Here is a 12,599-nt window from a genome sequence, read left to right as displayed (position 1 = left end):
TTCCTGCAAAAGCTGAGTCCTTTCCTTTTGGGCCTTGGCTCTGGCATAAGAGTAAATTGGTCTCCTCGATTCTTCAAAATGGAATACTCTGACAGAGGCTCCTGGCCTCTGTGTTGGTAGGCAGGCTTCTCTGCCAGTTCTCAGCACTGCCTGTCTGGCTGAGTAGGACACTGCTGTTTTCTATTGGGATGTCCTGCGTTTGAGGAGGAAGGGTAATTTGGATATTACTTTTCATGCTAAGATAGAAGATAGAGGTTTGACTAGATGTTAATTAATTTCTTATTATAAAATAGAGTATCACTAGTGGTTCAATAATTAGGGATTTCTAATACTGCTGAGAAGGTTCTTTAAGTTTTTGTAGGTACCAAACCTGCCTTGGTACTGCACACACAGTGGTGTATGTTTAGGGCAGTATAAACTGAACAGTTGACTAATATTGCTATAGGCTATATTAAAAAAAAAAGCTAGCTAAAACATGACACAGCTGGTGTGTTTCATACAAAATATTTATATATGGTGTGAGGTAATGATCCAGGTTAATTCTACAGGTGGATAACTAGTGTCCCAGCAACAAGTTTTGAGGAGACGGTTCTTCCCCCCTTGAATTGTCTTGGCACCCTTGTTGAAAATCAGTTGACCATATTCATTTAGGTTAATTTCTGGACTTTCAGTTGTATTCCATTGATCTGTATGTCTATCCTTATGCCAGTACCACACTGTTTTGATTATTGTAGCATTGTAGTAAGATTTGAAATTGGGAAGTATGTGTCTTCCAACTTTATTTTTTCCCTAGATTGTTTTGGCTATTCTGAGTCCCTTGCAATTCTATATGAATTTTAGGATCAGTTTTTCCATTTCTGCAAGACAGGCCACTGGAGTGTGCATGTGTGTGTGTGTGCGTGTGTGTGTGTGCGTGTGTGCACCCATGCATGCATATCATTTGATTCCCTTCTCATTCCCTTTTGTGTATATTTTTTATATTTTTAAAAAGTGATTATAATGGGATTGCAATTACCTTAAATTTATAACAGCTGAGTTCGAATTTATATTCACCAGCATATAAAACCTGTTCCTTCCCTTTATGTTGACACACATTACAGCTTTATACATTGTGTGCCCATTAACATAGATTTATTGTTGACCCTTGAACAACGAGGGGGTTAAGGGTGCTGACCCACACCCCACATAACCACGCACCTCCAACCCTGCACACAGTTGAAAATCTGTGTATAACCTTATAGTCAGCCTCCTTTATCCATGGTTCTGCATCCAACTGTGGATTGTGTAGTGCTGTAGTATTTATTGAAAAAAATCTACATTTAAGTGGACCTGTGCAATTCAAACCTGTGTTGCTCAAGGGTCAACTATACAATTTTTTAATGTGTTTGTCTTTTAAGTCATATAAGAAATAAAAAAGGAGCTATACACAAAAATACAATAATACTGGCTTTTATTTTACCTATGTAGTTACCAGAAATCTTTATTTCCTCATATGACTTCTAGTTACTCTTTAATGTCCTTTTATTTCAGCCTGAAGGACTCCCTTCAGCATTTCTTATAGGGCAGGTGTACTGGCAGCAAACTCCCTAAACTTGTTTATCTGGGAATGTCTTAATTTCGCCTTCATTTTTAGAGGACAGTTTTGCTAGGTATAGAATTCTTGGTTGATGGTACTGTTCTTTAGCACTTTATATGTGCCATCCCACTGCTTTCTGGCCTCCATGGTTTCTGATGAGACATGGAATTGTTATTCTTATTGAAGATCCCTTGAATGTGATGACTTGTTCTCTCTTGCTGCTTTCAAAATTCTCTATCTTTGGTTTTTGATAGTTTGATTATAATGTGTCTTGGTGTGGATCTCTGAGTTTATCTTACTTGGACTTTGTTGAACTTCTTAGATGTATAGATCATGTTTCTCATAGATTTGAGACATTTTTTACCATGATATCTTCAAGTATTCTTTCTGCTTCCTTTTCTCCCTAATCCTCTGGGGCTCTCATTATATGTATGTTGGTCCACTTGATGGTATCCCACAAGTCCCTTAGACTACATTCATTAATGTTTTCATTCTTTTTTCTTCCTGCTCCTCAGATTGGATAATTTCATTTGACCTCCCTTCAGGTTTACTGATTATTCTGTCTGCTCAAATCTGTTGTTGAAACCCTCTTGTGATTTTTTTTTTTTTTGGTTATTGGACTTTCAGCTCCAAAATTCTATTTGGCTCCTTTTAATAATTTCTGTCACTTTATTGGTCTTCTCTATTTATTGGGATATCATTCTCTCAGTTTCCTTTGGTTCTTTGTCTGTGGTTTCCTTTAGCCCTTTCAGCGTGTTTAAGACAGTTGATTTAAGGTCTTGTCCAGTAAGGCCAACGTCTGTTTTCGCAGGGACACTTTCTTTTAAATATCTTTTGTACCAGTTCATGTAGCATTCTTTATTGGTTTTTATTTGGTTTGTAATTTTTTGTTGAAAACTGAATAATATGCAAAAAAAGAAGAAAATAGAAAGGAAACAAACGACAGATGCTGTCTAGGTCCTGGCAGACTGGCTGTGTGTTGGGGCAGGTCCTCAGCCTGGCCGCTGACAGCTCTGCCTTAGCCTTCACTTCCTGCTTTGCTGAGCATGAGACTTGCCAGAGGTGAAGCCTCTGTTCTTCTCGGGCCTCTTCTCAGTGTGTGTGCTTCCCTGGGCATGCAAGTGGCTCTCTAAGTTTCCCTGTTTGTGTAATAATAGCTTTTTTTTAAAAAGCCCATATCCCCCCAAACCCCCCAGATTTCACTGGGCTTTTCTGCTAAAGCTCCAGCCTGTCTGTTATTGCCTCAGTTGGGTTTTTTTATTTGCCCCGGGCAGCAGCGCCTTGTCCACTTGGCTTTCGTTGTTTTTGAGGCACGTGAAGCCTCTCCATCCTGATAGAGCCCAAGTTAGGTGGAACAAGGGGCACCACTGCAGCAGGCCTTCCGGGAAACCCCAGTCAGGTCTAAAAGAAGCACAGTTCCTGGGGAAGAAGGTCACTGTGCTCCCTCTGGAACCAGCACCCACTCTGGCACATGGGTCATCTTTAAGATGTGCTGCGAGAGAGGTAGGACCTGAGTAAATTAAAGGCCACAAAGCAAGTCTCCCTGTTTCAGTGGCCTTCCTCCTGGTTCTCTTTGGTTGCTATAAACCTTTTCCACCCTCCAGAGTTCTGATAAGGTTGATGCTTACAGTTTTTTGACAAGATTTTCAGTGTTTCTAGGGAGGGACAGCCCTGGAGGTCCCTACTCCGCCATAAAAGTAAGGACTGAGTAAAGGCCAGTGAGGTGGTGGTGACTGGTGGTTATAGTAGGGTAGTTGGTCAGAGGATTCTGTGCAAGAGCTTAAAGTCAGGGCAGGATACTCATTCACAAATACTGTCAGTTTTAAAATTTGAGACTGTTTCGGCATTATTATTTTGAGAGAGATGTTTTATGTACTTATTTCTACCTTTATTATCACAAACATTAAATTTATATTAGTGTTTGTACTTTATAGGTTATATATTTAATATTTATTTCAGTTAAATACTTATCTTCAGTTTTCAATGTTCTTTTTCCTACAGAAGGTTTGAAGTCTCAAGTTGCCCGCCACAGTCTAAACTATATACAGGAAATTGGAAATGGCTGGTTTGGAAAGGTAAAGTTTGTTCGCTTTCATTTTTTCCCCTCCTACTTATACTGTTTAGAATTTAAAGCTAATTAAGACTTGTGTTACGTGACATTCCACATACTGTCTACACACTGTGGTACCAATTGAATTTCTCCATTGGCCCCTGAAACCATGTGGAAGTGTGAGCGTCAGCATTCCTGGGTGTGTGAGTTTTTCCAAGAAGGTCTTTTATTTCTATATCAGAGACTTTTCTAGTTGTTGGCAGACAACGGTAAGAAGGGAAAAGAGATGGGAATTTTAGAAGCTTTTTGTCCTCCTCAAATTGTTTCTTCTTTCTTCTCCCCCTTCCCTTATGACACTTAAACCACTTTATACTAGATGGGTAGTATGCTTATAATGAAAACCATTGTGAAGAACTGTTGTGTTTCTCATAGCCTGTCAAGTGACCTATAATAACACACTTTGTTGATCTTTTTACCACAGAAGGAATGATCTTTTTTATAACAACTGTTTCTATGATGGAGCAATCATTCTTTGTAAAAGGGTGTAACTGAGTGATCATTGCATCATAAGCAGGGCGGTCACGACCAGATGTATTTGCTCTGTAGTCAACCATCTCATGCTTCTGTCTTTCCGATAAGAGTTGTTTGTCCTGTATCTTTCATGTCGTCCAAACTTTATTAGTTACCGGATCTTCTAAGCCATTTAGCAAAACCTATTATGTGTCAGACGTTGTTCTGGTGCTGGGAGTATGATGTGGAGGAAGATGGTAAAGTCCTGGCCTGTGGAGTCCTGGGAATGTAGCAGCAAACGAGATGGAACCCTTGCCCTGAAAAGCTGAAATTTCTAGTTGGGGCTGGGGGGTGATCAGACAGTAAACAGTCAATGGTAGGAGACAGGCTCAGAGAGGGGTAGGGGAGCCAGGGGACATGAGGTATTTCCTGCATTTAGAGACTTTGACTTTTCCTCAGAGGGGGCTAGGAAGGTGCTCCAGGATCTGGGGATAAGTGACATCACCTGGCTTACAGGTTGAGAGAATCACCATGTTGTAGAGGTCCACGGGGAAGCAGGGAAATTGGTAAGAAGGCTGCTGCAATTGTCTAGGGAGAGTTGCAGGCAGGCTTGGACCTGGATGATAGTAGCATGGAGAGGTCGAGGTTCCAACAGGAGCACACAGGACTTGGGATGGAGCAGATACAGAGTCTGGAGAGGAAAAGAAGTTAAGGATGACAGCTTATGGCCCAATTGGCAAGAAGCGTGGAGTTGCTGTGATCTGAGATGGGAAAGACTAGAGAGAAGCAGACGTGCAGGAGGAAGATGGGTTCACTTTTGGATACATCAGGGCTGAGATGGCTCTCAGATGTGCAAATGGAGATACCACGTAGGCAGCTGGAACTGCAAATTGAGAGTTCAAGACAGATATAAACTTGGGAGCACTCAGTATAGAGGTGGTACTTGAGGCTAGATGAAATCACCGAGAATGCTAACACAGAGGAGAGGGGGAGGCACAAGGACCGAGCCCTGAGGCCCTGCAGCGGGGAGGTCAGCACAGTCAGGGAGACCCTGTGAGGGAGACAGAAGAGTCAGCCAGTGAGTAGGAGAGGGCACAGGAGACAGGAGCATTATTCTGAAGGTCTGAGGAGGAGCTCCAGAAGATGAATTGCAGTAGATGCTACGGACACACTGAGCAACAGGAAGCCTGGGAGAATTAGGACCCAGCAGCATGCAGTCCATGGTATCCTCAAAAGATTCAGTGCTTGTGACCTCAAAAGGGCCATGTCACATCCTCACATGTGGTGGGTTCTAGGGAGAAACTGGAGATAGCACATTTAGACAACTCTGTTGAGGAGTTTTAATCTAAAAGGGAACAGAAATGATGAGCTGTTTGGGCCCATCCAAGGGCCAAGGGAAGGTTTTTTGATTGTTTTTTTTTTTTATAGTATATGCTGCTATTTTAGCATGTTTATATGGGAGGGGGGACTGATACTGTGGGAGGGGGTGTAAGTGTAGAAGGGATCCATAGCATTATTGTAGGACTTGGTCTTAGGCACAGGAACAGTTTCTCTCCTGAAATGGGAGCACAAACAGGATGTGTACACAGGTGCAGGTGGATTTGGTGTTAAAATGAGCAGGTTCACTTCTGATCATTTTATTCAGTAAATAGGAGGCCCGTTTGAAATGCAGGAGTGAAAAGATGTACATGAAGTTTGAACAGGAGGAGAATGTGGGAAAGTATATCAACTGGGGAAATGGGGGGAGTGGTGAGCAGCGCTGAGGACCCTCACAGATTTAAAATGAGACCACTCATCGTGGCTTTTTTCTACTTTTGGTGCTTTTTATTGTAGGCAAGTAGATGGATTTAAGCAGCACTGAGGCTTGGCTGAGCTAATAGACCTCAGTGAGAGGGCACGGGGATGATGGGAGTGAAGGGTCGTGGGCTCTAAGCTGTCAGGGAGGGGAGCGGGGCCTGCAGTCAGGACAGGAGGTTGGAAAAGCGGGATCATTAGTGGATTGGGGGGCAAGTTGTGCGCTTGTTGGATTAGACTGTTGAAGTAAGTGAGCTGGAAATCGAAGGACGGGTAGACAAGAAGTTAAAATTCAAGGTTTTGGGCATAACATAATTACTAGCTAGGTCTAGATCCCTGGGAGTGTTTGCTGAGATGGGCTCGTAGGAAAGATGAGTGGGAGTGAGGTCAGAGAACTGAGCGGTCCCCGTGTTGAGTGAATAGTCCCTGCATACGTTGCCCTCCAAGGATGACAACAGTGCTGGCTACAGAGAGAGAGAGACAGTGAGCCAGATCATTGCACTGGTCCCCCAGTTATTCTCCCCTCTTTGCAAATCGACACCATGGACGTGTTAGGCTTGTCATATCTGTGCAAATTCGTTATTTGAAACAGAGAATATGGCTTAGTGAATTATCAGAGTTTCCTGTTCTATGCATTTCTCTGCCCTTATATTCCTAATATAACATTAAATTCTGTTCAGGTTCTTATTCTCTATTTTCAGGGTATTAAAATTAATCTATTTTATAAAAATATAAAAAACCTATTTTAAAAGGAAGCCTTTTAGTTTTGACCATTCTCAAATTAGATAAAAATCTTTACTTCATCATCATTTTCATCTTAAATATTGTATTTTGGAGTGCCTTTGTATTGTCCTATATTAATACTTAATATATCACTTGTAGCTTGTTCTTATTTTCATTCGCATTTTGTGTTCTGTTAATTTCAGTGGAGTGTTTTTTCCCTGTGTTTTGACTGAAGCTTTAGTACAAGATAAAGGCCTGGAATAACTGGCATGCCATGGATTTTTAAAGCTATAATGCAATGATAGTTTGCACACTGGCTGTTTGTCAGTTTACTTTGTACTATGTGAAGTAGACATAACAAAATAACACAGCTCAGTTGAAGTGTTTTTGAGAAATATTTGGGTTATATTTGAACCAAACTAATAAATTACTCTTCTGTAATGTCATTGGCAATTTCTGTTAAAGTATAAAACATTTTTAAGTAAATAGGAAAGAAGTACATATAAATATATGAATGTTGTAAACATCTGATGACTGTTTTGTTTTAAAACTTAAGGAAAATATTTTAGCTTTCCAAGCTTTAAAATAATAGAAAGCCATCTGACTGTTGCTTAATTTGTTTTCCTGTATTCCATTTCCTGGTAAGTGTAACATAGTTCTTTATCATGTTGATGGAAGTGAAGTGAAAAACTATTCTTTGGTTTTAGGTGCTCCTTGGAGAGATCTACACAGGCACTAGTGTAGTGAGAGTAATAGTGAAGGAGTTAAAAGCAAGTGCGAGCCCAAAGGAACACGATACTTTTTTGAAAAATGGAGAACCATACTAGTAAGTAAACCGTAATGAATGTTTTGTAAACGTGGTCTGTGGTCTGTTGAAAATCAGGGGGATTTCTGCTTGTAAAATAGAAAATTTAAATAAGATCCAGAGTCTCATAGCATAAAACCCAAAATGTCCAGGTTTCAGCTGAAATCACTGATCTTTCCAAGAACCAAGAGAACTCAACTAAGTAAGAAAAGACAACGGATGGTGGGAATGTAATTTGGTGCAGTCACTATGGAAAACAGTATGGAGATTCCTCAAAAAACTAAGCGTAGAGTTGCCAAATGGTCCAGCAATCCCACTCCCAGACAAAACTCTAATTTCAAAGAGACACATGCACCCCTCTGTTCATAGCAGCACTATTCACAATAGCCAAGACATAGAAACAGCCTAAATGTCCATCGACAGAGGAACGGATAAAGAAGATGTGGTACGTTATATGTAATGGAATACTACTCAGCCATAAAAAAGAATGAAATAATGCCATTTGCAGCAACATGGATGAACCTAGAGATTATCAAACTAAGTGAAGTAAGTCAGACAGAGAAAGACAAATATCATATGATATCACTTATATGTAGAAGCTAAAAATATGTAATGTAATGGAATACTACTCAGCCATAAAAAAGAATGAAATAATGCCATTTGCAGCAACATGGATGAACCTAGAGATTATCAAACTAAGTGAAGTAAGTCAGACAGAGAAAGACAAATATCATATGATATCACTTATATGTAGAAGCTAAAATATGACACAAATGAACTTGTTTACAAAACAGAAACAGACTCACAGATATAGAGAATAGGCCTGTGGTTACCAAGTGGGAGGGGGGCCAGGGTAGGGATAGACTGGGAGTTTGGGATTAGCAGATGCACACTGTTATATATAGAATGGATGAACAACAAGGTCCTACTGTTACAGCACAGGGAACTATATTCAATATCCTGTGATAAACCATAATGTAAAAGAATATGAAAAAGAATATATATACATTTACAACTGAATCACTTTGCTGTACAGCACAAATTAGCACTACACTGTAAATCAACTGTACTTCAATAAAATAAACACACACAAAAAATAGAAAAGACAACAGATACCAACACCAGGATGACAGAGATGTTAGGATTATCTGACAAGGATTTTAAAGCAGCTGTTGTAAAAATGCTTCAATGAGCAATAAATGATAATACCCTGGGACTTCCCTGGTGGCATAGTTGTTAAGAATCCGCCTGCCAGTGCAGGGGACACGGGTTTGAGCCCTGGTCTGGGAAGATCCCACGTGCCATGGAGCAACTAAGCCTATGTGCCACAACTACCGAAGCCCACATGCCTAGAGCCTGTGCTCTGCAACAAGAGAAGCCACTGCAGTGAGAAGCCCACGCACTGCAACAAAGAGTAGACCCCGTTCGCCGCAACTAGAGAAAGCCTGTGTGCAGCAATGAAGACCCAACATAGCCAAAAATAAAATAAATAAATAAATTTATATTTAAAAAAATGTATAGTACCCTTGAAACAAATGAAGAAAACAAAGTTTCAGCAAAGACATAGACTACATAAAGAAGACCAAAGTGGACACTTTAGAACTGAAAAATGTAATAAAGTAAAAACTCAGTGGATGAGTTCAATAGCAGAATGGAGAGGACAAAGGAAAAAAATCAGTGAAGTTGAAGATAAAACAATAAATATCACCCAGTTCAAACAACAAAAAGAAAATATGCTTAAAAAAATGAAAAGTGCCTCAGGGACTTGGGGGACTTGAACAAAAGATCAAGACATCCCAGATTGAAAGGAGATAGAAAGTGGATAGAAAAAGTATTTGAAGAAATATTAACTGGAAAATGTTCCACATTTTGAAAAGACAGACCTACAGATTCATAAGTTGATCAAATCTCAAACAGGATAAACCCAAAGAAATTCATGCCAACACACATCATACTCAAACTTCTGAAAATGAAAGACAAAAAAATCTCAAAAGCCGGGAGAAAGAAACACCACCTCACCTGTAGGGGGGTTACATTGAAAAGAGGACAAGTCTCAAATCAATAACCTAAGCTCATACTTTAAAGGACCAAAAAAAAGAGGAGCAAGATGAACTCAAAGCAAACAGAAGGAATAGATATTAAAGATAAGAGCAGAGGTCGATAAAATTGAAAACAGTAGATAAAAATCATTGAAACATAAAGTTGGCTCTTTGGAAAGATAATAAAATTGACAAACCTCTAACAAGACTGACAGAGAATAAAAGAGAAGACACAGATTCCTAATATCAGGAATGAAAGAGACCCTACAGACATCAAAAGGATAATAAGGGACAAACAGCTCTACGTATATATATATTTGACAACTTAGATGAAATGAACCAATTACTCAAAAAGCACAAACCACCACGACTCACCCAATATGAAATAACGTTATTTGAATAGACCTATAATCATTGAAGAAATGGAGTTTGCTACTTAAAAACTCTCACAAAGAGTCCCCAGGCTTAGACAGTTTGACCAGAGCATTCTACAAAACGACTAAAGATGAATTAATGCCACTTCTACCCAATATTTTCTAGAAAATAGAAGAGGAGGGAACACTTCCTAACTCATTTTATGAAGCCAGTATTACCCCGATCCCAAAACCTGACAAAGTGCAAAAAGGAAAACTGTAGACCAATATCTGTCATCGATGTTGATGCAGAAATTCTAACCAAAATATTAGCAAATATATAAAAAGTTATATATCATTACCAATTGGAATTTATTCCAGGAATGCTAGTCTGATTCAGTATTTGAAAATCAATCAGTGTAATCCACCATAATTACTGGGTAAAGAAGAAACATCACGTGATCCTGTCAGTTGATGAAGAAAAACATTTGACAAAACTCCACACTAATTCATGATAAAAACTCTTTGAAAACTAGAATTAGATGAGAATCTCCACTTATTAAAGAACATCTACAAAAAAATCTACATCTAGCATCATACTTAATGGTGAAAGACTGAATGCTTTTTAATCCCTAAGATCAAGAAAGACGTAGATGTTCGCTCTCATCCCTGCTATTCAGTAAGAGCCAGAAGTTCTAACTAGCTCAATAAGGCAAGAAGAGGAAACATTCAGAAGCCTGTATGTAGATCAGAAAGAAAGACCTAAGTGTCTGTGTTTATATGCAGAAAATCCCAAGTAATCTCCAAAAAAAAAAAATCCCTTAGAACTAGTAAGAGAATTCAGCAAGGTTGTAGGATGCCTGGTCAACATACAAAAGTCAGTTTTATTTCTGTGTACTATCAATGAACATGTGGAAACCAACTTTTAAATAAAATAACTTTTTTTTTTTTTTTTTTTTTTGCGGTACGTGGGCCTCTCACTGTTGTGGCCTCTCCCGTTGCGGAGCACAGGCTCCCGATGCGCAGGCTCAGCGGCCATGGCTGACGGGCCCAGCCCTGTGCCTGTGGCATGTGGGATCTTCCCGGACCAGGACACGAACCCGTGTCCCCTGCATTGGCAGGCGGACTCTCAACCACTGCGCCACCAGGGAAGCCCTAAAATAACTTTTATATTCACTCAAAAACAAAAAAGAAATACTTAAGTACACGTACAGGACTTGTATGCTGAAAACTATAGAAACTGATGAAAGAAATCAAGGTCTAAATAAACAAAGAGACATACCATATTCATGGGTTGGAAGATTTGTGAAGATGTCCATTCTTCCCAGTCAGATTCCTGCAATTCCTATCAAAATCCCAGCAAGATTTAAAAAACCTATATACAAGATTATTCTAAAATTATATATAAAGGCAAAAGTAGGATAGCTGAAACAATTATGAAAAATAAGAATAAAAATTGGAAGAATCATTTGACCCAATTTCAAGACCTTATATAGCTACATAATTAGGACTGTGTTTTTGGCAGAGAGATAGACAAAACTCAACAGTAAAAAAACAAAAATAAGCAAAAGACATCAAGTGACACCAAAGAGGATCTATGGATAGCAATGAAAAGATCAACATCATTAACTAGGGTAATTACGATCATGATGAGAGACCACTTCACAAGTATTAGGAAAGCTAAAATAAAATAGCAACAATACCAGATGCTGGTGAGGATGTGGAGAAACTGGATCTCTCACACATTGCTGGTGGGAATGTAAAATGGTACAGCCACTTTGGAAAACAGTTTGACAGTTTGTTAAAAAACGAAACATAACGCTTACCACTGTATTAGTCAACGTTCTCCAGAGAAACAGAGCCTGTAGAATCTGTAGATAGATAGATAGATGGATGGATGGATGGATGGATGGATGGAAAGTTGGATAGATGGATAGATGGATGGATGGATAGATAGATACATAGATGAATGGATAGAGGGATGGATGGATGAATAGAGAGGTAGGGAGAGGGATGGATGGATGGATGGAGAGATAGATGGATGGATGGATGGATAACGAGAGAGAGAGAGATGGATAGATAGGTAATTTATTTTAGGGAAATGGCTCATGCAGTTATGGAGACTGGCAAGTCTGCAGGGTGGACCAGCAGGCTGGAGACCCAGAGCAGAGCCACTGTTCAGTTCATGTCCAAAGGCCATCTGCTGGCAGAATTCCTTCTTCACTGGGTGAGGCTAGTCTTTGTTCTTTGGACAAAGCCCACCCACATTTTGGAGCACCGTCTGCTCTTACTGAAAGTCCACTGATTTAAATGATGATCTCATCCAAAAACACCCTCACAGAAGTGTCCAGAATAATGTTTGACCAAATATCTGCACTGTGGCTCAGCCAAATTGACAGAAAATTAACCATCACATCTTGTAACCCAGCTGTTGCACTCTTAGCATTTATCGCATAGAAATGAAAACTTATTTCCATACAAAATCCCTTGTGTGATTATTTATAGTGGCTTTATTTATAGTAGCCTCAAACTGGAAAAACTAAAATGCCCTCTATAGGTGATCGGTTAAACAAACTGTGGTCCATCCAGCCATGGAATCCTGCTCAGCAGTAGAAGGGAAGGGACTGCTGATGCAGGCAGTGACTCGGGTAATCTGGAAGGCATTGTGTTGAGTGAAAAAAATCAATCTCAGAAGCCCACATACTGTGTGATTTGACTTACATAGTATTCTCAAAATGAGAACATTATA

At 39.6% G+C, this 12,599-nt stretch overlaps 1 protein-coding gene across 1 annotated transcript in view; it reads left to right on the top strand.

Annotated features, from left to right (window-relative positions):
* Window positions 1-12,599, top strand: part of LMTK2 (lemur tyrosine kinase 2) — a 77,662-nt gene that overhangs the window by 29,589 nt on the left and 35,474 nt on the right. Inside the window, exons 4-5 of the mRNA XM_007448871.1 lie at window positions 3,578-3,651; window positions 7,361-7,479. Of these exons, the coding sequence (XP_007448933.1) occupies window positions 3,578-3,651; window positions 7,361-7,479 (193 nt within the window). The remainder of the gene's footprint in view (window positions 1-3,577; window positions 3,652-7,360; window positions 7,480-12,599) is intronic.

This window comes from Lipotes vexillifer, unplaced genomic scaffold, assembly GCF_000442215.2.
Source record: "Lipotes vexillifer unplaced genomic scaffold, Lipotes_vexillifer_v1.1 scaffold778, whole genome shotgun sequence".
Lineage (NCBI taxonomy): Eukaryota > Metazoa > Chordata > Mammalia > Artiodactyla > Lipotidae > Lipotes > Lipotes vexillifer.
This window is presented reverse-complemented; position numbering and strand designations above follow the sequence as displayed.